This window comes from Neltuma alba, unplaced genomic scaffold, assembly GCF_004799145.2.
Source record: "Neltuma alba isolate B1F8T4 unplaced genomic scaffold, ASM479914v2 tig00006042_pilon, whole genome shotgun sequence".
Taxonomy (NCBI): Eukaryota; Viridiplantae; Streptophyta; class Magnoliopsida; order Fabales; family Fabaceae; genus Neltuma; species Neltuma alba.
The window spans coordinates 28,221-54,973 of NW_021634329.1; the positions used below are offsets into that span (position 1 = coordinate 28,221).

General features: G+C 32.9%; 5 protein-coding genes across 5 annotated transcripts; all 5 read left to right on the forward strand.

Moving 5' to 3' along the window:
* Window positions 1-1,547: 1,547 nt before the first annotated feature.
* Window positions 1,548-2,155, forward strand: LOC114749423 (TMV resistance protein N-like). Its single transcript, XM_028937924.1, has 2 exons — window positions 1,548-1,873; window positions 2,042-2,155. The coding sequence occupies exons 1-2, from the start codon at window positions 1,548-1,550 to the stop codon at window positions 2,064-2,066; spliced, it is 351 nt and encodes a 116-aa protein (XP_028793757.1). The 3' UTR covers window positions 2,067-2,155.
* A 6,894-nt stretch (window positions 2,156-9,049) lies between these two features.
* On the forward strand, window positions 9,050-15,033 carry LOC114749424 (TMV resistance protein N-like). Its single transcript, XM_028937925.1, has 3 exons — window positions 9,050-9,558; window positions 10,563-11,589; window positions 14,986-15,033. Exons 1-3 carry the CDS (start codon window positions 9,050-9,052, stop codon window positions 15,031-15,033), a joined length of 1,584 nt encoding a protein of 527 aa, XP_028793758.1.
* Window positions 15,034-15,270: 237 nt separating this feature from the next.
* LOC114749425 (TMV resistance protein N-like) lies at window positions 15,271-17,978 on the forward strand. Its single transcript, XM_028937927.1, has 4 exons — window positions 15,271-15,817; window positions 16,360-17,461; window positions 17,553-17,825; window positions 17,940-17,978. The coding sequence occupies exons 1-4, from the start codon at window positions 15,312-15,314 to the stop codon at window positions 17,976-17,978; spliced, it is 1,920 nt and encodes a 639-aa protein (XP_028793760.1). The 5' UTR covers window positions 15,271-15,311.
* An 82-nt stretch (window positions 17,979-18,060) lies between these two features.
* Window positions 18,061-19,967, forward strand: LOC114749426 (disease resistance protein TAO1-like). Its single transcript, XM_028937928.1, has 2 exons — window positions 18,061-18,829; window positions 19,344-19,967. The coding sequence occupies exons 1-2, from the start codon at window positions 18,116-18,118 to the stop codon at window positions 19,965-19,967; spliced, it is 1,338 nt and encodes a 445-aa protein (XP_028793761.1). The 5' UTR covers window positions 18,061-18,115.
* A 662-nt stretch (window positions 19,968-20,629) lies between these two features.
* Window positions 20,630-25,328, forward strand: LOC114749427 (toll/interleukin-1 receptor-like protein). Its single transcript, XM_028937929.1, has 2 exons — window positions 20,630-20,885; window positions 24,826-25,328. The coding sequence occupies exons 1-2, from the start codon at window positions 20,630-20,632 to the stop codon at window positions 25,326-25,328; spliced, it is 759 nt and encodes a 252-aa protein (XP_028793762.1).
* Window positions 25,329-26,753: the final 1,425 nt, after the last annotated feature.

Sequence of the window (26,753 nt, forward strand, 5' to 3'; positions counted from 1 at the left end):
GAACGAATCGCACCTGCATTTATCAAAGCCATTGAGAGATCAAGGATTTCCATTATTGTCTTCTCTACAAACTATGCTACTTCCACATGGTGCCTAGAGGAACTCGCCCACATCATCTGGTGCAAGAAACAGAAGAATCAATTGGTTATGCCCATATTTTACAAAGTGGATTTGTTGGATGTTCAATATGAGAGAAATAGCTTTGAAGAAGCCATGGCTGCTCTTGAAGATAGGTATAGAGATGACTTAGGGAAAGTGTGCGAATGGCGTTCTGCTTTGTTCGAAGCTGCTAGTTTATCATCAGCATGGCTTTTCAAGGACGGGTAGGTTTGTTTGCACCATTAGTGCCTTCCGCTGATGAAATTTATTAATTCTTTGTTAGTACTTAATAGTTGCAGACAATATAGCACACAAAGGTCAATCTCTGCATACTTGGCTCTCAAGAGTTTTTATTATGGGTATTTAAAGTTTAATTTTGGACTTTGTTTTATTCTTTGGAATTTACATCTTTCAGCCTGAGTCTTTTGGATTTACTTAAACGGTGTCATTTGAGCAGAAAATATTTCATAGTTTTACAATTGGAACTGAAAGACTTTTAGATAGAGATGGGATTACAAAATTCAGAGACCTTATTGATGTTGGAATTACATGATTATTCACTTCTCTTTCTCTCTACTTTAATTTTCTTTTTTTAAGAATTGAAACAATATTTTATTGATAACTATGTATTAAAAAGAAAAGAAATACAGCAGAAGACATTATGCGCAGATAAATAATCTTCATAGTGAAAAGGAAATATGCTCTTTTGCAGATGTGAATCTGGATTTATTGAAAGGATCGTGGAACATGCATATTCTATGCTGCCACCTAAACGCTTCCATAACGTTGATTACCTCGTTGGACTTGAGCCTCGGATAGAAGAAGTGATCTCACTTATAAATAAATCTGACAAAGGCGTCTGCGTGTTGGGAATTCATGGAACTGGCGGAATTGGCAAAACAACCCTTGCAAAAGCTCTCTATTATTCAATCTTCTATCATTTTGAAGGTTCTTGTTTTTTGTTTGATGTCAGAGAAGTATCAAAGAAGTATCAGGGTGTTGTTCGCCTTCAACAAACGCTTCTATCAGAAATTCTTGAGGAAAAGAAGATGAAGTTTTGCAGTGTTGACTAAGGGAAATCTATAATTAAACATAGACTCTCTAACAAAAAGGTGTTATTGGTTCTTGACGATGTTGATGAGTTTGAACAGTTAGAACAACTTGCAGGCGGCTGTGAGTGGTTTGGTTGTGGAAGCAAAGTCATTATAACAACAAGAAATAAGCAATTGCTAATTGCACGAAATGTTGAGAAAGCATATGAAATGAAGGAGCTAAATCATCTTTACTCTCTTGAACTCTTTTGTCGGCATGCCTTTCGCATGATACAACCTGCAAGTGACTATACACATATGTGCAATCATGTTGTAAGATATGTACATGGCGTTCCTCTAGCCTTGAAATTAGTAGGTTCCAATTTGGCATATAAAACCTTAGAGGAATGGAGATCTATGTTGGAGAAGTATAAAAGAATCCCTGAAAGAACTATCCATGAGGTTCTCAAGATAAGCTATGATTGCTTACAAGATGGTGCTAAGCGTGTTTTCCTAGACATTGCTTGTTTCTTTAAAAGGAAGACATTAGAATTCATTGAAGACGTACTAGAAGCCTGTGATGATGGGGCAAGGTTTTACATCGAAATTCTTGTTGATAAATCCTTGATAACTATTGATGAAGTTAACAATCGCCTGTACATGCATGATCTAATACAACAAATGGCGAAAGAGATTGTTAGACAAGAGGCACCATCAAATCCTGGTCAATGCAGTAGATTATGGTATTATAAAGATGTTCTTAAAGTACTACGTGAAAACTTAGTAAGACTCTTTTCTATTTGCTTGTATTTATATTATAAAATCGTACATGTATATTGTCATATGCATCAAATTTATTTTGCTAATTTGGCAATATCTAACAATGTCACTTCTTCAAACTTGCATTACAGGGAAGCGATAATATTGAAGGAATAATACTTGATCCACCATATCAAGAAGAAGTGGTGTGGGACGGTATAGCTTTTGAGAAGATGAATAATCTCAAGATTCTCATCATTCGAAATACTCTGTTTTTAGCAATTCTGTTTTTAGCAAGTCCTAAATATTTTCCAGATAGTTTAAGATTACTAGATTGGAAAGGATTTCCTTCAACCACTTTACCACCGGAATTTTCACCTTCGAAACTAATCTGCTTGAAGTTATATGGAAGCCTCTCAGATTAGAAAAGCCATTCAAGGTACTCCACCCCCACCCCATTTCGTTATTCTTTGGTCTAATATCTTTAGCTATAATTTTCAGCCGAGAAACAAGGATCAACTATAATTTAAGTTTCTTCTATTTTTTGTAAAAATTCGCACAGATCTCCTTGTATTTTTTATTTATTTTCTCAAATGTTTTTATTTCTCTTATAGGCAAAAGTACATCTCTAGTCCTTTAACTCTACATAATATTTTATTTTGATTCTTTAATTTTATAAATTTTATTTTCTGCCCTCCAACTCTAATACTGTTAATTTTATTAAGGAACAAAAAGGCTGATATTGAGATTTTTAATATTGACTAAACATCTCTAATGTTGACATATTTAGTATACTTCTTTTAAAGGGACAATGATTGACACGAAATATCATCATTTGAGACTAATTATGTTAAGGTTAAAAAACTAAAAAGATACCTTTTAAAATTAAGAGACCAAATTGAAACTTGCATAAAGTTAAAGGACTAAATGTATACTTTTATCTTATATATATTCTTTTAAAACATATATATTTGTCTTTCTACCACAAAAGGCATGTGCATATACGTACATCCATTTCTATAAATGAACATGATTATAAAAGCGATTATATTAATATGGTATTAATTAAGTTTTCGAGAAACTGACAATTGAAGATCTTTTCTAGCCATGAATTTCAATTGCAAACCTCCAATTATTGAAACTTCGACGGAGAATGACGGTCTTTATTTGGAATTAAAAACAACCGTGTTGACAAAATTGCTCTTATGAATTGTATGCATCATTACAAATGAGTTACTTGGAATTCACAACTGAAGCTATGCATTTTCGATGGTCCAAAGTTAACCCCGTTCCTAGGTAGTTTAGTTGGTTTTCACAAGTGGGTTACCTGGTGGATATCACAAGTAATGCTATAAATTAAAATTAAGGGAAAACCATATTAAAGGTACTTATACTTTCTCTCAATTTTTAATTTGGTACCTATGTGTTTTTTTCCCTTTAATTAAACATTTAATTTTATCTTTTTAACAACATTAGCTCTTATAACTTTGTTCTATTGATATTTTTAGTCTCTACATAAGGATTAATGATGTTAATAGAGGAAAAATAAAGATTTAGTTAAGAACAAAAAACACATAGGTACCAAATTGAAAATTGAAAAAAAGTATAGGTACCTCCAATATGGTTTTCCCTAAAATTAATGACTTAACAGGATCTAGTTTTCATTTTCTCTAGCGTTTTATATTAATCTATCGTGATCGGAACATTTTACAGAGAAAATAGAACAATAGGCTTTATCCAAATACTTACAAGATTTTATTTTGCAGAGGTTTGAATACGTGACATATTTGAATTTCTCAAAGTGTGAATTCATTACTGAAGTACCTGATATGTCTGAATTTCAAAATTTGAAAACATTGATCTTCAGTAAGTGTCACAATCTGACCAAAGTTCATGATTCGGTGGGATCTCTCTGTAAGCTCGAAAGGTTAGATGTTAGTGAATGCCGAATACTTACAACCTTTCCACATGAAATCAACATGGCATCTCTTGGACGCCTTTACCTCGATTTTCGCGAGAGTCTTGACTACTTCCCACGCATAGTAGGAAAGATGGAAAAACTAACCATGGTTTCTGCAGTAAGGACTGCTATTAAAGAGCTCCCACCTTCAATTGGAAATCTTCCAGAGCTGTATCATTTAGATTTAAAATCCTGCACAAGTCTTAGGGAGCTTCCAAGTAGCTTATTGACATTGCCAAATCTTGGGCATCTTCACTTGGAAGATATTCATCCTCTAGGTGGAGAATCTTTGAAGAAAGTGATGCTACAGAGCCAACCAGTTATTAGCTGTGAAAACATAGAAAGGTTGAATCTCAGTGGTTGTGGGCTATTGGATGAAGATCTTCACCGTATTCTGAAACGTTTTCAAAACGTGGAAGACTTGGAACTGTCGCAGAATGATTTTGTGTCACTTCCTGAGTGCATTAAAGAGTGTGCTTATTTGGGGACTCTAGATCTGAGTAACTGCAAGAGGCTAAGAGATATACCGGAGCTGCCATCAACGTTGTGGGACATAAGCGCAGAGTACTGCACATCATTAACTGCGGAGTCGATAGGCCGTTTATGGTCTCAGGTATTTCTCATGCTTCTATTTTTTTTTTCCCCTTTTTTCTTTTGCTATGAGTGTGACTGGTAAGATAGTTATTAGTGAACAGTCTCGCAAGTGTTAAATTACCTAAAGTATTCTCTCATTATGTGTGTATATATTCTCTTATTTTTTATTTTCACATCAGTAAATGCCTTTGGTCGCTGATGTTTTGTTAAGCCAGGCAAAAGAGGTGGTCTTTATGGTGGCAATGCTTCTGCCGGCAACAACATTTCCTGACTGGTTAGATTATTGCTGTAAAGGAGGGAAATTGTCTTTTCGTGTTCGCGGAAATTTCCCACGTGTCCTTGTTGCATACGAGATGGGGAAAGTAATAAACACAAGGCGTGTGTACTCAGTGAAAGCTTTTATGAGCGTCGATGGTCGTTATAAAATGCCGTGGATGATATATAATCGTGCTGCAAGGAAAAAGGGCGAAGTTTTATTTACCTTATTTTATCCACATCATGTATTTTTCTTTGATCTGCTACGTCATTTTAGGGAAGAAGAGTTGGAGGGGTTTAATAGGTTTTTGGGATTGGATAAATGGAATGATGTGGACATAGAAATCACACGTCACTCACCAGATGTGTCCATAATTAACTGTGGTATTTATGTCGATAAGCAACAAACGAACATGGAGAATGTACAGTTCAAGTCTTCTGATCTGATTTCCATGAAAACTTCAAGAACTTCACTGAAACGAAGAGCCGTAGCTTCTCATCCTAACGAACCATCCAACAAGCATCTAAGAAGGTTCCAAGAAAAGATTAATAATACGAGAAAGAGGACAAGGTGAGCCCCTACTTCCTCTTATTGACTGTCATTTCGTGGTTTATGATTATTGTTGATGTTCTCGCCTTTCATGTATTATTGTAGGAAAACTAAACCTCACCAGATTTTTCATTCACAGTTGAAGACAAAGATTGTTTTTCCTTTGTCTAAGCATCTTTGCAGAGCTTTGTATTCTTAGGCATCAAAATATTACAATTTGTAGGAAATTGTTAGTTAATAGAAAGGAATTCTGTATGATTGTTTTTTTTTTGGTAAGAGGAATTCTGTATGATTGTTAATTCCGATGTGATGATTAATTTCATTTATCATATATATATATATATATATATAGAAGTGGTTATATAAGTAATATGTTTGCGATGTAAATATTATGGTATATCTTGTGTTCAATTTGTTTAATGACAACTGCTATAGAAGTATCATTATATATCTTCAATTTTTATTTTTTGAGAAGTTATTAAGAATAGAGATATTTTATTTTTAAAAAAAATATACTTAGGTCAAATTTTGTATATCTATTATGTTAAATTCTCCTATCACATTAGTCATGTGTTTCATTTTTTTATGTAAATTTATAATTAACTAATATTTTAAAAATAAAACACATAAAAACATACTTGCATTGAGTTGTTATATTCATTATAAAACAATAACTAAAGTAGTGTGATTGTCATGTCAAATGGGATTCGAATCATTGTAAAACAATTTGCTAATCATGAAAGGGGCCCACAAATAAGAGTGAACGAAAAGAAAGCAACACATATGCTACTGCTACATATAAAACTTTACATTTGGTTACAGTTATTTTAACTTATGCACTGCAATTTAGGGAATGATTGATGTTTAGACCGTCAGCTTTGTTTTGTACAGTTTTATAAAGATTAAAATATTTGACGTCGCAGATTTTTTTCCCCCTTTACCGTAGTTTTTTAAAAACTGTTTCAAAACATCAAAATTGAAGGCGGAGTAGAAATGTATATATCTTTTCAACTTCTTTCGAAAATCATAAAACTTTATGGGTTAAGAATCATTTTTGTTCTAAAAATATTCATGAAGGCTTGGGGGTATTAAAAATTTTTTTTGACTCAATATCCTCTCGGAAGTGTAAAAAAATAGTAATCTCATCCAAATAAAATTTTATATCGTTACCCCATATAAAAATGGCACAGCCAGCTGGCTTTTGCTCTCTTTGTTTTTTTTGAGATTTAATGATGATGTTTTATAAATTTTTTTATAAAGGGTATGGCTTTTTCTTTCGAATTGACCTAACTATGAGATGCAATAAAGCATTGGATGTGGAAGAATGCGATGCCTTTGCTTCTGTATTGTACATTCCGTCTTTTCATTTCTCCCAGCTATTATATAACTGAGAGATCTGTTGGCCAAAAAAAGAACAGAGAGAGATCTGTTTCTCCTATTTTTAGTGGCTTGCTTCACGTCTAGCTATAATTTGCACGTATCATTGGTAAATATGTCTAGCTCTGAGTAGATTTAAATTGACATGAAAGATGTCATATCATCAAATAAAGTCGGGATTATTGATAGATATATAATAGAGTTAAATGACTTATAAGCATAAGTTATGAGTTAATATAAATTTTAGTCTTTTAAATTTGTTTTAATTTTAGTTTTAGTCTCTCAAATTTTAAATTATAAGTTTTAATCTCTTAATTTTTTTTATTTAAAACATTAATCTTTATAATTTAATGAAAATTTGGATCGTTTTACCGTCTGAGGGACCAAAACATTTATTTTCTACGAGAACAAAGATGAGGTTCGATGTTCACTTTAATTTAATTTGGACCATTCAAATAATTGACTTTGGATGGTATAAATTTAATTTAAAAATTTTTGTGTTTTAAATAATTTTTTATTTTAATATATACAAAATTTAAAATAAAGATAATCTTAAAATTAACTCTTTCTTTAAAAATAAATTTATTAATGAGAAAATTATAAATTAAAATTTTTTGGGTGCAAATTTAGAATGTCTCCAAATCACTTTAAAACGGGTAAGTGAAAAAAAAACAGAGAGAGAAAAAATAAACAAAATGAGAAAAACATATAATGAATTAAGAGTGCATGAGTAGATAATTTCAAATTATAGCGCATAAAAAATTAAATCCTTTTAAAAATTTGATGCTTATATTTTGAAGTGAATGAGTATTATTTAATTAATTTAACACAAAGGCTGATTGAAAAATGAATGAGAGAGATAGCACGAGAGGGAGAGAATAAGTTGCCGAGTTTGTTTTGCTTACAAATCATGTGGGCCCAGCTATCATTCATCCTCCCTTCCACCAATTAAAGCCACGCAAACAGAAAGCAGTGAAAGAAATCGTTCAGGCGGAGCATTTTTTAAAGCGTAGCATTTAAGTATTCTCGTTTACTGTTTATAGTATCTAGGTCAAAAAGCCTCCCCTAAGGATATCAAATAAAGCGATAAGGCATTTGTTTGTGTTTTTGCAAACCAGGAGTGAAGCATCTTTAACGTACGGTGCATCTTATTAACTTTGACAAGTTCAATAATTGACAGTACCGGATCCAAAAGACACGCACGCAACGCGCAAACCAAAATTATTTGTTGAAAGATTATGAAAGTAATGTATTAATAATTTTTACTTCCCATTTGGTATGGAAAAAGGGACTTCTCTCCTTCTTCTGGTAATATTTATTATTATGGCAATCATCATTTAAAAACACTGCGCTTAATTTTATGAATATGGCAAATATTTCTCTTATTCTTTAAAAGCACGCGCCTCTTTCCACTAGAAAAAGCAAATATTTATACGTTTATTGCTTTGTAAGATATATAATTATAAAATTCATTACGATGAGATTTTGTTAATTTTTTTATAATAACTTATGGTCGTCAACATATTTCCACATACAAAATGTAATAGGGAAAACAAATTTCAAATACACAAGGTAAAACTAATTCATTTATCGTCTTAGGTTTTTCTCCTGCCACAGGCATTCAAGAAAGCTCCACAAAAAGAATGAAAAACACAATTAGCTATAACTTATATTATTCATAAAAAATTTTCGATTGTGTTTATTCTTTAGCCCCTCAAATCTCAATGGTGACGGTCCTATGGGAATTTTTTAAATTTTATTTTAAAAAAAATTAAAATGAATCTCTTATTGAAAAATTAATTGGCAAATAGAATCTAAGGACTGTGTGCCAATTAATTTTTGTTGTGTGCAACTTAACTTTCTTTGTATAGAACTTATCTTTTCTTGTGTGTAATAATTTTTGTGTGTGCAATGTGCAACTCAATTTCCATGTGTACAAATGAAATTCTTTTATGTGTAAATCATCTTCCCTATGTACAAACTAATCCGCTATATCCAAATAATATTTTGTGCAAACTATTTTATCTTTGTGTAACTTATCTTCTTTTACGTGGAACTAATCTTCCCTCGTGTAATGAATCATCTTAGGGGCTATTTGCCAATTAATTTGTAACGAGGGATTTATCTCAGTTTTTCCTTGATTTTATGGCTAGAATGGTCCTATCGATCAATTTCAAATAAAGCACTAAGGCATCTTTCTTTCTTTTTCTTTTTTGGGTTGGAAAGCATTAAGGCATCTTTACGTACAAAGAAACCAGAGTGGGGCATCTTCTACAGTATTATTTTCAAACGTTTTCAACATTGACGCCGGCCAACACTGGATTCCTAAAAAGACAACATTAAACTGGAACTAATTTGCTTACATTTCCCTAAGTTCTTCTGCGCTTACTCAAGATTAAATTGGACATAGCAGGCAGCTTAATTATGGCGACTCAAGTTGAAACAACATCATCCTTTGGCTCCAATAACAAAACCAAGTATAGATATGATGTTTTTCTGAGTTTTAGAGGTGAAGATACTCGCCGCACCTTCACTGTGCCTTTCTACAATGCTTTGCGATGTAAGGGAATCAATGCCTTCATTGACGACAGGAAACTTGGCAAAGGGGAAGAGATCTCACCTACGCTTCTTAGAGCCATTGAGAGATCGAGAATTTCCTTCATTGTGTTCTCTAGGAACTATGCTACTTCCACATGGTGCCTAGAGGAACTCGCCCATATCATTTGGTGTCAGAAGCAGAAGAACCAGCTGGTTATGCCCATCTTTTACAAGGTGGATCCGTTGGATGTTCAGTATCAGAAAAATAGCTTTCAGGAAGCCATGGCTGCTCTTGAAGATAGGTTCAGAGATGACTTGGAGAAAGTGCGCAAATGGAGATCTGCTTTGTTTGAAGCTGCTAGCTTATCACCAGCATGGCTTTTCGAAGAAGATGGGTATGTTTTCTTGTATTATTTTCTTAGTGGTTAGCACGCTATTGAAGATGTTTGAAATTTTGACTTGTGACTATCGCTTTTGCAGTCCAATGAAAGGTGCAAGAAATTAAACATGTAGTTTTCACAGTATTGTTCTTATGAGGATTATTATAAAGTTTTAACTTTTGATTCTTAAAATAAATGCTGAATTTAAATTTAATAAATAAACGTTTAATCTAATGTTTACTCTAAATTTACTCCAATTTTTACCAATAAAATAAAACATAATAACAATACGTTGACAGTTACGCATACCCTTTTTCTTTAATAAGTTTTTGAACCCAGTTTTCACTTTTAATACTACTTTAGAGTAAAATACTATCATGGATATTCATATAAGATTACAATATAAATTTGCGATCTTAATAAATTAGACATATTCTTTTTATAGTTTGTAACAAGTACAGCTTCGTAACAATAATTATTAAGGTATTTTTGTTTTTGCATGATTACTTTTGGTTACTTAAATGATGTGAAGTGCACATTTGTTCCTCTAGTTTTATACAATGTTTTAGCTTAGTTTCTTCATTGTAGAAGTATTTTTTCATTCTCTTAAAACTCCACATGTTTTTATAACAATTATTGTTATTTTAAAAATTAAACTTAATATGCCACATTTGACAATAGTTTGTCAATATTTCAAATTGAAATTTCAATGTCATTATTTTTTGGTTTACAGTGTCAGGATAAAATGATTGAAGATATACTTATATAAAATTAAGGGATCAAAGTGAAACCGCTAAAAATAAACTTCAAATATGCACCTTGTATATAAAGGATTCAAATAAATCCTAGACACATACAGTGAAAGTATTAAAATCTTGGAGAGCCAATTAATATTGATAATCTCTTCAAAGAATCCAAACATAACTGTATTGAAAAAAAATATGATAATAGAGTACAAATATATAAAACAGAACATGTTACGAAAATCATCTTCATAGTAAAAATTTTCGCTTTTGTAGATACGACGAAGGTGGATTTATTGAAGGTATTGCTGAAGATGCATACGCTAGGCTACCTCCTAAACGCTTCCATGACGTTGATTACATCGTTGGACTTGAGCCTTGTATAGAAGAAGTCATGTCACTTTTGGATGAGTCTGATAATAGTGTTTCTATGTTGGGGATTCATGGAGCTGGTGGAATTGGCAAAACAACCCTTGCAAAAGCCATCTATAACTCAATCTTCTTCTATTTTGAAGGTGCTTGTTTTTTATTTGATGTCAGAGAAGCGTCAAAGAAATATCAGGGTGTTGTCCGCCTTCAACAAACACTTCTATCAGAAGTTCTTGAGGAAAAGAAGATGAAGTTTGGTAGTGTTGATGAAGGAATATCAAAAATAAAGCATAGACTCTCTCACAAAAAGATTTTGTTGATTCTTGATGACGTTGAAGAAGTTGAACAGTTAGAACAACTTGCAGGAGGGGCTGATTGGTTTGTTTGTGGAAGCAAGATCATCATAACAACAAGAAACAAGCAATTGCTAGTTGCACACGATCTTAAAAAAACATATGAAATGAAAGAGCTGAATGAGCATGACTCTCTTAAACTGTTTTGTTGGCATGCCTTTCGAATGAGCCACCCTCCAAAAAGCTACAAAAGTATGTCAATTGGTGTTACAGATTATGTACGTGGCCTTCCTTTGGCCTTAAAATTGATAGGCTCCAATTTGAGACGTAGAAAATTAGCGGAATGGAGATATACACTACAACAATATAACCAAATCACTGGAAGAACAATACATGAGATATTGAAAATAAGCTGTGATTGCTTACAAGAGGGTGCTAAGCGTATTTTTCTGGACATTGCTTTTTTCTTTAAAGAGGAGAATTTGGAATATGTTGAAGACATACTAGGAGCTTGTAATTACGGGCCAAGGTTTTATATTGAAGTTCTTGTTGATAAATCTCTAATAAGTGTTGCTGATAATGGTCGCTTGCACATGCATGATCTAATACAACAAATGGCTAGAGAGATTGTTAAGCAAGAGGCACCCTCCAATCTTTTTGGTGCATCCAGCACCAAGACAAAAAAAAAAAAAAAAAAAGGCTTCATGATAATGGATGCACACAGAATACGTCAAAGTGCTGAATGCAGCTAATATAATACTTCAGCCACTGAATACACTTTAACTTTATGTTTAAGTGGACTTGAATTAATATCGAAGCACACCCATAAATTTGAAGCAGTTAAGCATTTTGTTTTCTTTTTTTTAAAAAAAAAAACCAGGAGTGGAGCATCTTTTGCGTGCAATAGTTCAACTCAACCAGCATCCTTGCTGTTGAATTACATGTATGTGAAAAACTTGTAAATTAAATATAGATATGTTTGAGTGTTTAATCTTACTCTTAATTCATAATTATTTTAACCAATTTTTTGTTTGTTTTCAAAATTATTTTTTGTACATTGATTTTAAATAATTCAAAATAATTCAACAATTGAAAATATGTAACATGATATTGACGTCTTTCCCAAAATTGATGGGAGAAGGACAATAAAAAAACCAATTAATGAGAGCTTTTTGAAAGGAGAGGTTTTTTCCTTTGAAATCTCCACATTTCACAAGAGAAACAGTTGAAGAGAAAAATATGTGACTCGCGCGTATTATTTTCTCTCCAATTTTCTTTCCCTCTCACTTTTTTCTACTTATCCAGGGAGGGGAAGATATAATTTTCCCTCATGCTAGCTCAAGCACATTGGCAATGCAATTTCAGATTATACGTAGCCTTTCAAGCAATTACCTCTTCACAGGTACTTCAAAAATATTCTCTTCTCCGTCTTCATACGTTGATCATTGTTTCGCTTCCAAAATTTGGAAAAGCATTGTAATAATTGGAATATGATTCTCTAGCTGACTGGATTGACGTAACTGAGACATGCAAAAGGAATAATATATGCATCGATTTAATTTTGTCCCATCCTCCACACTGATGTGGGAAAATTAAAATTAAATATTCCATCCCATCATCGTTATAAAACATTTTAAACATCACACCGAAATTTAAAAAAAAAAAGAAGTAGTTAAATTATTAATTTTGTTTGACAATGACTAAAAATTTCACATTTATCCTTATTTAAAATTAGAAATCATGTATTGAGAAGCTATAGAAAATTTGAATTGAATATTAAATAGGGAAATTTTTTGTATGCAAAAATAGGGATAAAATGTAAATAATATTTTACAAGATGATTAATAATACTAGGAGTCATCTATTCGTTTCAAAGTGTGCCTTATAACAAAGAATCGAAAGTGTGTTTTATTATAGGGATTACATGTTAGTAAAGTATACAAATTTTATAACAAATTTTACCGAATATAAATTAAAAACTACTTCACGAACTATAAATAATAGGGAAACTTATTTTACATGTACCCAAACTTTTTTTTAATCAAGTTAAAGATTTAATTAAAAAAACCATATAAGTGCCAAATTAAAAATTGAGAAAAAGTATGTGTATTCTCAAGATAGTTTTCCCTAAATAATATGGCTGATTTATTTTTCAATTTTTTTATGCTACACAAAACATATTTTATATGGATAAAATTACTTTAAGAGATACTCATACTGTTTTAATATCGATCTTGCCTCTTGCTTTTATTATTCGTAAAGAATTTAATTAATGGTAATTATCTTGGAGCTGCTCATCGTGCTGTCGTTTCTTTTTGCCTCTTTTTTCAAGACACAGGTATCCTCTTATCGAATGTAACTTTATTTAAGATATTATCAGGCACTAAATATAGGTACTTATCCCAATAAGAATTCAAACTTTAGTTTACCATGTTACCAGGGATTAGATTTTTTTGCTAGACCTGATCCCATTGATAGGTCCTTGCGACATAACCAAATAAAGCAATGTGGCTTTTTCCTTGTGTTTTCAGGAAAAACAAAAAAAGAAAAAAACACCTGCGGTAAAGCATATTTTATGTTCTACGAATTTCACTTTGATATGTTCAATAATTGAAAGTATCGGTTCCAAAAAGACAAATAACCTGGGAATAGACGCAAAAACTAAAATTAATTAGAAAAAAATATAATTAGGTCTCAAAATATCAATTTAAGCTATATGTAAGTTTCAATTTGCAATTGAAATTTTAGCAACAAATTTTTTAAAAATTATTTATAAACATATTTTATTAAAAAAATTGAGCAACATTATGTATTTTTAAACGTTATCTTAATTTATACTACCTTTGGTCTTTAATATAAAAGCTAATTTAACTTTTTATTGGGTACTAAATATAAGATCCCAATTCATTTTGTCTCTCATATTTATCTATTTTTTTAAGGTAGTTCTTGTAGTATTTGTATATATTAAATATTTAATCAAATAACACTTTATTAATAAGGATATTTTAGGAAAGATAACACCTATTTATTGCAAATAACTAACTTAACTAATTTCGTTAATCTATCCAAATTAGTTAATTAGCTCTTATATTAAGAACAAGATATAGTAGTATGTATTATTATAAAAGCTAAAGGGAAAAAAATGAGCAACATGATGATAAGAGCAAAAAAAGAGATCTAAAAAAAGACGGTGGGGTCTCATTCATATACAAGTATATAAAATATATATATAGTCTTTTATAACCTTTCAAACAAATTGAGTTTGACAATAAGATGAAGAAAATTAACTTACATATTTTCATAATACATATAATAAAAGACTCCCAAGAAAAAGTCGATTTTAGAGACTGTGATTTCGTGGGTAAAATTCTAAATATCCTTTTATATATGGAAATCCACGTCATAATGATACCTATAGCAGTATGAAGCTGTTAAGCAGTTAATATTGTTCCGGTAAGAAAAAGAAAAAGAAAAGGCAGTTAATAGTGCTGGCTTATTATTTTCTTTCCATCTTTATTTTTTTTTTGGATTACTCCATCCGGTACCCACATCTTTATTTTTTCCTTTGTGGTTCAAACTTATTCATTTCTTTTCAATATATTCTCACAAAATTATGATAAATTCATCAAGTCAATCTATCATCCGCTGCTTTTGATCTCATGAATTATTCTTCAGATATTTATATGGACCTATATTGCATAATACCATAGCGTAGCTATTTATCTTCACTGTTTAAGTTTAATAATACAAGAACACCATTAATCAAGATGCCAGGGAGAGCTGTGGGTCCATTTATTTCGCAGTGATCACTAGAGCTTGCGGGACCAGATCTTCGTAAAACAAAACTTGATAAACAATGAAAATGAAAAATGAGAATTAAATATTGAATTTGAATTTTTGTTTTAATATTGTCCGACCAATCCATTTTCACGATTAACGGGTGAGATAATTATTGAATTTTTGTTTAGAAAATTATTTATGATAAATATTACAAGCACTTATTGTAACACACACATAATATATTTCTTTTTTTCCAGGAATACGGCCTCACACACTATGCAACTTGGTCCGCCGCGGATTACTGAGTCCTCAAGATGAATGAAAATAAAACAAAAACAAACTGGAAGAAGACCGGAAAAAAAGTATCCATCATCTGCACCATCATTATTTTTTTGGGTCAACAGTTGCTTCAAGAAATACAAAAGTCAAACAAAAACAAGGTACCAACGTCTTCCCATTTGGATCCATTTAATAAATATATATATTTATATGAAAGCACAATCCACGTTAACTATGTAAGTTTCTCTCTCGTTTGAGTTTTCAAATCTCAACACCTAACTTCAAGTCTGCGATTATTGCAGCCATGGCGATTCAAGTGGCTTCACCATCATCCCATAGCTTCACCAGCGAAGCTAAGTATCGATATGATGTTTTCCTGAGTTTCAGAGGTGAAGATACTCGCCACATCTTCACTGTACCTCTCTACGATGCTTTGCACCGTAAGGGAATCAACGCCTTCATTGATGACAAGAAGCTTGGGAAAGGGGAAAAGATCTCACCTTCGCTTCTTAAGGCCATTGAGAGATCCAGGATTTCCATTATTGTGTTCTCTAAGAACTATGCTACTTCCACTTGGTGCCTGGAGGAACTTGCTCACATCGTTTGGTGTAAGGAGGAAAAGAACCAGCTGGTTATGCCCATCTTTTACAAGGTAGATCCGATGGATGTTCAGTATCAGAGAAACAGCTTTGAGGAAGCCATGGCTGTTCTTGGAGAAAGATTCAGAGATGACACGGAGAAAGTTAGAAAATGGAGATCTGCTTTGTTTGAAGCTGCTAGCTTGTCATCAGCATGGCTTTTGAAAGATGGGTTTGTTTTCTTATACTTTTTTCTGAAAGCCATCTACTGAGCAAATTTTGAAACAATTAATTAGTGGTTGGGGGTCTGGGGAGGGATAGATGTACATAGTCTTACCCTCACAAGGGGAGAGGTTATTTTCAGGATTTAAACCCTTGACTTTCAAGTCACATGATAGCAATCTTACTGTTGCTTAAAGGCTCACTCTCTTAGCACGCTATTGAAAACGTTTGAAATTTTGATATGTGGCTTTTGCTTTTGCAGTTCAAAGGTTCTATGATAATTATGAATTGTGTTTAATATTCAAAATTTTTATTTTCAATTTAGAAGTTTAAATAGTTCTATAATTTGGCTTTTTTGTTTTTGCATTATTACTCTTAGATTTACTTAAATGATATAATTCAAATAAAAAATACTTATAATATAAAAAAAAATTAGACATATAGAGTGAAGGGATTAAAATCATAGAGAGCTAAAAGATCATAGAAATATAAACAGAATAATATGTGGGATAATTATCTTCATAGTAAACAAATTAACTTTTCCTTTTGTAGATACCAAGATGGATTTATTGAAAGTATCGTTGAAGATGCATATGCTAGGCTACCTCCTAAGCGCTACCATAACGTTGATTACATCGTCGGACTTGAGCCTTGTATAGAAGAAGTGATGTCACTTTTGGATGAAAGTGATGAAAATAGAGTTTGTATGTTGGGAATTTATGGAATTGGTGGGATTGGCAAAACAACCCTAGCAAAAGCTGTCTATAATTCAGTCTTCTACAATTTTGAAGGTGCTTGTTTTTTGTTTGATGTTCGAGAAATATCAAAGAAATATCAAGGTGTTGTTAGCCTTCAACGAACACTACTATCAGAAATTCTAGATGAAAACAAGATTAAGTTTTGTAGTGTTGACGAAGGAATATCAAAAATAAAACATAGGCTCTCTCGCAAAAAGATTCTATTGGTTCTTGATGACGTTGAAGAAGTTGAACAGTTAGAACAACTTGCAGGAGGATGTGATTGGTTTGGTGGTGGAAGCAAGATCATTATAACAACAAGAAACAAGCAATTACTAATTGCATGCAATATTACAAAGACATATGAAATGAAGGAGTTAAATGAGCGTTACTCTCTTGAGCTTTTTTGTTGTCATGCATTTCGAAAGAGCCAACCTCCAAAAGTATACAAAAGTATGTCCATTGGTATTACACATTATGTACGTGGCCTTCCTTTGGCTTTAAAGTTGATAGGCTCCAATTTGGCACACAAAGACTTAGAGGAATGGAGATATACATTGACACAATATTATAAAATCTCAAGAACAACAATATATGAGATATTGAAAGTAAGCTATGATTGCTTACAAGATGATGCTAAGCGTGTTTTCTTGGACATTGCTTGTTTCTTTAAAACGGAGACATTGGAATTGGTTGAAGAAATACTAGGAGCTTGTTACTATGGGACAAGGTTTTATATTGAGGTTCTTGTTGATAAATCTTTGATAACTATTGCTGATAATGGTCTCTTGCTGATGCATGATCTAATACAACAAATGGGTAAAAAGATTGTTGAGCAAGAGGCACCCTCAAATCCTGGTAGACGTAGCAGGTTATGGTATTACAAAGATGTTCTTAATGTGCTGCGTAAAGATTTAGTAAGCATTGAAAATTTATCCATTTCCTTATATACAATAAACTGTGCAAATTTGGCAAATATCTAACTATATTACTTTTTGGAACTTGTAGGGAGAAAATGATATTGAAGGAATAATACTTGATCCACCTGAACAAGAAGAAGTGAAGTGGAATGGTTTAGCCTTTGAGAAGATGGATAATCTTCGTATTCTCATTGTTCGAAATACCCAATTCTTAACAAGTCCCAAGTATCTTCCCAATAGTTTGATATTGCTTGATTGGGAGGGATATCCTTCTATGACTTTACCGCCGGATTTTTCTCCTCCAAAACTAGTTTGCTTCAAGTTATGTAGAAGTCTTTTCAGATTTGAAGCGCCATTCCAGGTACTTTATTCACTCTTTTTTCGATGATCAAATTTCTTGAGCCATAATGTTCTTCTAAGAATTCGAGAATAAATTACTTTTAACTCTCATTGAATTTTTTATTATCTTCTATAGAATCATCAACTATTTCACGATCCAAAGGAGATTTGTTAAAGATTCAGTACGAATAAGATTAGACAAATCAAAGGGAGGCTAGAATATTCTGTTCAAAAGATAATATATTTCTTGACAACTGTTATTAATTAAATAATGTTGGTTTTCTTTTGCAGAAGTTTGAATATGTGACACATATGAATTTCTCGCGGTGTGAATTTATAACAGAAGTACCTGATATGTCTCATTTTCAAAACTTAAAAACATTAAGCTTTCGCGAATGTCGCAATTTGATCAAAGTTCATGATTCAGTGGGATTTCTTTGCAAGCTAATCAAATTAGACGTTGGTAAATGTACCCAACTTAAAAGCTTTCCAAGTGAAATCAACATGCCATCTCTTGAGATGCTCGTTCTTACTGATTGCAAGAGTCTTGACTACTTCCCAAATATAGTTGGAAATACGGATGCACTTGGAAGTATTTTTGCAGATGGTAGCGCTATGAAAGAGCTTCCAAATAGCTTATTCACGCTACAAAATCTTAGCTTACTTATGCTGGGAGGCCTTCGATCTCATGGTAGAAAATCTTTGAAGAAACTACTGCAAGAGAGCCAACCATTTGTCAGTTGCACTAACCTAGAGTGCTTGGATCTCGGAAACTGCGGCCTATTGGATGAAGATGTTTACCATACTCTGAAATGTTTTCAGAATCTGCAAGACTTGGATCTATCAGGAAATCATTTTGCATCACTTCCTGAGTGCATTAAAGAGTGCGATGATCTAATGATGCTTGAAATAAATAATTGTAAGAGACTAAGAGACATACCAGAGTTGCCATCGGGGTTGCGCCACATAAAGGCAGAGAATTGCACAGCATTAACAACCGAGTCAATAAGCCGTTTATGGTTTCAGGTTTTTCTGATTTTCCTTTATTTTGATAATATTCATTTGTCATGTTGGATTTTAAAGCTTTTGCAGGTATGAACGACTAGAAATCATGTCATAATTAGAGCTTCTTATTAGTGTGGGTTAATAATATTTCGGCATCCAACACCCTAATATTATTTTCAAGTTGCATTTAACACCTAACTCATATTTATGATGCATCTAGCACCTTGATGTTATTATTTTTTTTTTTTTGTGTGTTTCCAGCACACTAATCCCTGTTTTTTTTGGGTGCATCTAACACCCTAATTCATAAATAAAATTAGGATATCGGATGCAACTAGAAAATAACATCAAACGTGTAGGATGCACCACAAAAACAACATTAGGGTGCCAAATGTTACTTTATCCCTTGATTTTTTTTTTTGCCGGATACCCCTTGTTATGTCTTATCTATGAATAACATAAATTTCAAGCATTATTTTATATGATATTCTCGAATCTGAAAAAGCCTGTCCTGTTTGGTATTTCGATAAATCAGGCAAAAACCTTCTTTACTATGCCAGCAACAACATTTCCTGATTGGTTCGACTATTGCTGTGAAGGAGACACATTGTCTCTTGGTGTTCGTGGGAAAAATTTCCCTGCTCTTGTCATTGCAATTGAATCGGGCAAAGCTAAGGCAAAAAGGAGTCGTCTCACCTTCCAAGTTTTTATCAGAATTAATGACCGTAAAATGTCATGGACAAATCACGATGTTCCTTATGCTCTTGGTCAAAGTAGAGAATGTGATGCGTTGGTTTTCTTTGGTAAGCAAGGTCAAGTGATTTCATTTGATTTACTCCAGAATTATTTTGATGAAGAAGAGTTGGAGGAGCTTAGTAAGTTTCTAGAATTGGGTTGGAATTATGTGGATATACAAGTGATGTGTGACTCGCCAAATATCTCCATAATTAAGAGTGGAGTTTATGTTGATAAGCAGCAAACAAGCATGGAGAATATTCGTTTTGTGTCTCCCAGGGCTTTCATGAATAATGCTTCAAGAACTTCACTGAAACGAAAAGTCATAAGTTCCCCTCTTAATGAACCAGCGAAGAAGCTCTTGAGACATTTTAAGGCTACAGATAAAGGAAAACTCGATAACACCAAGAAAGGGACCAAGTGAGCCTCTATTTTCTTCTGCAAGTTGTCGTTTATTTATTTCGAGGTTTTGGCTTATTATTAATTTTGTCTGCCTTGTATGTATCGTAGGAGAAGAAAACGACACCAAGTTTTTCGTTCGTGGTACAAGACGCTCTATCCAAGGGGCAAGCATTTTTGGAGATTTCTTTACTATTAGCTCTCTATAATTTTTGTAAATACTCTTTCTTGAATTTCTAAAACTTCAGCTTCCCTCTGCACGCCTCTTCTCTTCCTAGACATTCTGAGATAGGGTGACTCTTCACCAGACAGAGCTCGTCACATAGGTTGGTTCTTCCACCTGCAAGTGTGTTTTTTGGGAATGGGTTAAGATGCAATTTTAATCTTGATCTTCGGAGTAAGATTGTACAACAAAAAAAGAGGAAATCACAAATAAAGACCCTCGAATTAGCAAAATCACTCTATGGTCACCTGAATAAGTCAAATTACCATGAGGGACCCGGTCTCAAATTGCAATTAGCAAATCACACCTAAAAGACTAAAATACCCTTCAATTACTCAGATTCAATAACGAAGGCAGACATTAGTGAGAGACCTCTTCTTTCCTTCTCCTCGGACTTCCTCTCCCTCTCTTCTTCTTTCTCTTTCTTCCTTGGGTCGAAGCAGCATCTGCGTTGGGTCTCCTCCATGGCGAATGGTCTCATGAGGGGCAAAGAGGGCTTTCGAACTCCTTGCGTAGGATATCAGCAGGGAGAAGAGAGGAAGGTGGTCGGTGACGGAGGAATGGAAGATTTGGGACGATTTTCTGCAATTCTGAAACAAGGAGTGATTACGAACTTTTTGTTGAACAATGGCGATCAACCTTATGGATCGTTTTCTCTGTTAGCAAAGAAGAAGAAGGCTGAGTTCTTTAAGCTGTTGATAGAAGCTACAGGGTTCGCTGGTTTGAATATTTTAAAGATTTTGAAGATGATCTAGTTGAATACTGTCTTCTTTTTGTTTACTTGTATCAGGGAATCGATAATCTTCTCATTTGATTTAGAGTTGCTGGTTGCTGTCAAAACACCTCTGGTTTTTTGTTATTTGACTTACTATTGTTGTAATTTTACTTAGTAGTGTTGTAACTACAGATTGGTTAGTTTGATCACAATAACATGGCGTGACAATCTAAAAATGTCGGTATTTTGTTTATGGGCAGAGCAATGTTAACATTTAGTATTTATAGTTGTAAATGGTATCAATGTAGATCCATTTAATGTTCTGAAATTCATGACAGACCTCCTCATTGACTTATAATTTCACTTACCACAGTTATTATTTGGCTTTCTACTCTTGTCAATTAATTTTCATAACTTGTCATTCGTCTTACTCAACTTGTCATAAATTACATATCAGAACTTGTCACTGCTAAAGAAATCTGAAAATGTTGTCATTGGAAAAGAGAAAATTAATTTTTATGAATTGCTTATCAGAAGTTGTCATTCGTCTTACTATACTTGTCATTCGTCTTACTCAACTTGTCACTCGCCAAAGAAATCTGGAAGTAAACGTGTTGAAGGGAATGTAACGATCACCATTGTTGTGATGATAGAAATGCAGTAACAGAAACAGAATTTGTTACATTACATCCACATTGGCGGACATTTTGAAGCAAGTGATGAAGGAGAAGTTAAATATATTGGAGGGAATGTAATAATCACTATTGTTGTAATTTTGCATGCTAGTGTTGTTAATGCAGACTTTTAACTATTATGACAACAATGCAATGATAGAAACATATGACAATCTGATAATTAGAGTCTTTTTATATTGTACAGAGGAATGTTAACATTTTTTGTTAATCATTTCTATATTGTAACAATATAGAGCTATTTAATGTTGTCCACTTAATTAGAAACGTGGTGACAGAAATACAACGACAAAAACACAAAAATTCTATCATTTGCCTTATTGAACTTGTCATCTACTAAAAAAATCTAAAAATTCTATCATTTGAACAAAAAAATTAAATTTGTATAAAATGCTTATTAGAAGTTGTCATTTACCTTACTAAAATTGTTATTTGCCTAACTAAACTTGTCATAAATTGCTTATCAGAACTTGTCATCTGCTAAATAAATCTAGAAATTGTCACTTGAAAAGAGAAAATTAAATTCATATGAAATGCTTATCAGAAGTTGTCATTCGTCTTATTAAACTTGTCATTTGCAAAGGAATTGTACAAATTGTCATTTTAACGTAGAATCTTAAATTCCTATGAGTTGCTTATCAGAAGTTGTCATATACCTTACTAAACATCCTTGGCAAATGACAAGTTCAGTAAGACGAATGACAAATTTAGTAAGAAAAATGACAACTTATGATAAGCAATTCATAAAAATTTAATTTTCTCTTTTCAAATGACAGAATTTTCATATTTCTTTAGCAGATAACAAGTTCTGATATGTAATTTATGACAAGTTAAGTAAGGCGGATGACAAGTTGTGAAAATCAATTGACAAGAGTGGAAAGCCAAATAACAACTGTGGTAAGTGAAATTATAAGTTAGTGAGGAGGTTTGTCATGAATTTCAGAACATTAAATGGATCTATATTAATACCATTTACAACTATAAATACTAAATGTTAATATTGCTCTGCCCATAAACAAAATACCAACATTTTTAGATTGTCATGCCATGTTATTGTGATCAAACTAACCAATCTGTGGTTACAACACTACTAAGTAAAATTACAACAATAGTAAGTCAAATAACAAAAAACCAGAGGTGTTTTGACAGCAACCAGCAACTCTAATCAAATGAGGAAATTATCGATTCCCTGACGTACAAGTAAACAAAAAGAAGACAGTATTCTTGACAATCGAACAACACTATATCAAAAACATCTCTGGAAATGAAAGTCGAAAGTCATCAACTAGCATTAATGATGGGTCACCATTTTTTTTGTAATAAAGATTGGTGGGAATGGCTACAACCTTAATCATATTGATGAATGCATAGGTAGGAGATGAATGTTTTTGAGAGGGAGAGGAATAGAAGGAAGAAGAGAGGGAGGGAGATGAAGAGGGAGAGAATGACGAAGACAGAGGGAAAGAAAAGAAGGAAAGAGAAAGAGATGGGGTGATGGAAGAAAGAGAATAAGGGCACTTTTGTCTTTTTAGCCTGATTTCATAATTACAATTTGAGACCAGGTCCCTCATGGTAATTTGGCATATTCAGGTGACTATAGAGTGATTTTGCTAATTCGAGGGTCTTTATTTGTGATTTCCCCAAAAAAAAAAGAGTCAAAATTGCATCATTGAAAAGATTAGAGGCATAATTGCACTTTAATTCTTTGGAAATCGAATGTCAGCCAATTACTCCTTCCCCCAACACTTGTTGGTGTTTAACGCTCCTTTATTTATTATTTGGTACTCCCTCCGTTCCTTATTATAAGAGACGAATAACCGACTTACATTGATAAAAAAAACAGTTAAAATTAGTTAAGAACAATCAATATATAAAAAGTATAATTTCTTCCCAAAAATTCATTAATAAGGAGAGAGAGCATGAGAGAGAGCAATTAAATTATTAAAAGAAAGAGAAGTGGAAGGGAGAGAGAGTGTGAGTTGGAGACAATAAATATGGATAAAATAGAAAATCAACACAAAAAAGTAGAGACAACTTTTAAGTATCTCTTATATATAGGAACATGCCATAAGCATCAAATGTCTCTTATAATAAGGAACGGAGGGAGTAGTAAATATAAGTCATTTGAAGGGACAATTTTTTAATTTTATTCTTAATTTTTGTTGGAATAAGAGAAAAGAATAAATGTGAGAATACTTTGTAAATATAAAGAGAAATTTTTTTAATAAGAATAAATTTAAAATATTTTATCAATTTAAGACATATTTAATAACTTAGTTCTCATTTCTTAGCAGTAAAATGAGCGTGAACCGGGGTTGTCATGCCCAAAACTAATTTTCCTTGCCTTTCATTCTAAAATCAAGTTTCCTTCGCTACCTGCAAAAATAATTTTTTAGAGAAAATAGTATCCAATCATGAATATTCCTCCAATCACATAATGCTTGCTTAATTAACAAAGGTAACTAAATTAATCAATTCTAACAAAATTGACATGATTTATTTGAAATATTTTTATACTATAGCATAAGATTATACTACTTCCGCTTATTAATATAAAAGCTAATTGAAAGATTGTATTTAATTTTAAATATAAGATCTTAATTCATTTTGTCTTCTAAAATTTATAACTTTTTCTCTAAAATATTCTTATTGTATTGATTGTAAAGGTTTTCCATTAAAGATAGAAAATAGCATAGTTTAAGGAAATCAACACATATTTGTTATAATTAACTTGCTTAACCAATTTTTTTTAATTTATCTAAATTATTTATTTAACTCTTATATTAAGAACAAGAGATAGTATGTCAATTAATAAATTAATTAGAAAAAATTAATTAATAAATTAGAGAAATAACATGAATTAAATTATTTTCTTTGGTACCCGAGTAGAAAGCTTCATGAAAGATTCTTTTCAATTTCATGAACTCGCCTACTGGCGCGCTGGAAACTCGAATTCCAACGGTAGGTATGACTTTAAATACTTCCCAGATAATTAAATAGATCACGCAAAATTCCAAAGATGCAATTGCAAGGTTGGCAAGTTTTTTCCAAACTGAAAATCCAACGCTGCAATCCCTCCACTCATGGGCGTCCCAAAAAAAAAAATCACGCTCTCCCCACCTGCCTGAGCAAAAAACGGAAACCATCAAAGGCTTGCTCTGCCTTTGCTGATTCATCGTTTTTGTGTAAATTTCTCTTCCAGGTTTGAGTATTCAAATCCCAATAACTCGCTAGCATTCTGTGATTGTTGCAGCCACGGCCATTCGAATGGCAGCACCATCATCGGCTGTCTTCGCCGGCAAATCCAAGTACAGATATGACGTTTTCCTCAGTGTCAGAGGCGAAGATACTCGCCACTCCTTCACTGTTCATCTCTACGATGCTCTGCGTCGGAAGGGAATCAACGCCTTCATTGACGACAAGAAGCTTGGGAAAGGGGAGCGGATCTCACCTACGCTTCTTATGGCCATTGAGAAATCCAGAATCGCGATTATTGTGTTCTCTAGGAATTATGCAACTTCCACATGGTGCCTCGATGAACTCGCCCACATCATTCGGTGTAAGAAGGAGAAGAACCAACTGGTTATGCCCGTATTTTACAATGTGAATCCGATGGATGTTCAATATCAGAGTAACAGCTTTGGAGATGCCATGGCTGCTCTGGAAGATAGGTTCAGAGATGACTTAAAGAAAGTGCGAAAATGGAGATCTGCTTTGTCTGAAGCTGCTAGTTTGCCATCAGCATGGCTTTTGTGAGATGGGTAGGCTCCTTTATAGTTGTTTCTAATTGCCTTCTGCCAATGAAATATCCAAATTCTTGCTTAATAACTAGTGGTTGCGGATGATATGACACGCTTTTGAAGATTTATGAAATTTTGATCGGCGACTATTATTCTTGGATCTCTGTAAACTTGGGGCTTCAACATTTTGGTTTTAATAATGCTCAAGTTTCAGATATTTTGACATAAAGATTTTTAATTGAAATCTTAACTGCAAATTTTTATTGATTTTTTTTTTACTTATGTTCTATTTTGGGAAAATTGCAAATAAAAACCGTGGAATATATAAAATCACAATTTGGGTCCTTGAATTTATATAATTGCTGTCAGAGACCTGGTCCCAAATAGGAATTATGAAATGTTGATTAAAAGTCAAAAATACCCTTCTGCTTCTCCTTGTCTTTTTTTCATCTTATCATCTCCTTCTCTTTCCTTTTCTTCCCCTCGATCCTTCTCTCTGTGCTTCTTTTTCCTCCTCCTCATCTCATTCCCCTTCCTTCTCCCTCTTCTCCAGTCCCACTTCCTTGTCCTTAACCCCATCTCTCCCAACTTCTCATTCTCTCTTTTCCCTCTGTCATCTTCTTTGTTCCTTCTCCCAAAGCAAGTGAATAACAGGACTTAGAAGAAGGATGCCAAGGGAAATAATAATTAAGCTCAACAAGACTCCCGTTGGATATTGTTGAAGCCTAGCTTCAGCAGGGAATTGGGTTCCAGTTTGTCACCGGTTCTTGCGTTGAAGTCGAAGATGGTTGCAGCGACGACGGCAAGTGTGCGATGATTGCTTGGTGCTCAGACAACGCCCAACAAATCTGGATTTTTATTCTTCATTTCTATTTTAATTTTCAGCTTCTGTTCATAATTGAAAATAACAAGTTTGATAAGTTGTTGAAAATAACAAGTTGACAAGTTCTGATACCCAATTCACGACAAGTTCAGTAATACGAATAACAAGTTTAGGAAGGAAAATAACAACTTCTGATAAGCAATTCATAGAAATTCGAGTTTCTGTGTTAAAATGATAGCATTTTTAGATTTCTTTAGCAGATGACAAGTTCTGATACACAATTCATGACAAGTTCAGTAAGGCGAATGACAAGTTTAGTAAGGCGAATACAACTTCTGATAAGCAAATCATAGAAATTTGAGTTTCTCTGTTAAAATGACAGGTTCCCATTAGGTTTTCATACTTTTTCTGTTAAAATGACTGAATTTCCACATTGATTTATGAAAATGACAGGTTCACAATAGAAAATGACAAGTTTCCACAAGATTTTCATACTTTTTTTTCCTAGAAATACAGTTTGTACATTTCTGACAACAACCACTTCTGATAAACACGAAATGACAAGTTCACAATGAAAAATGACAAGTTAAGTATGACAAATGACAAGTTCCCATAACG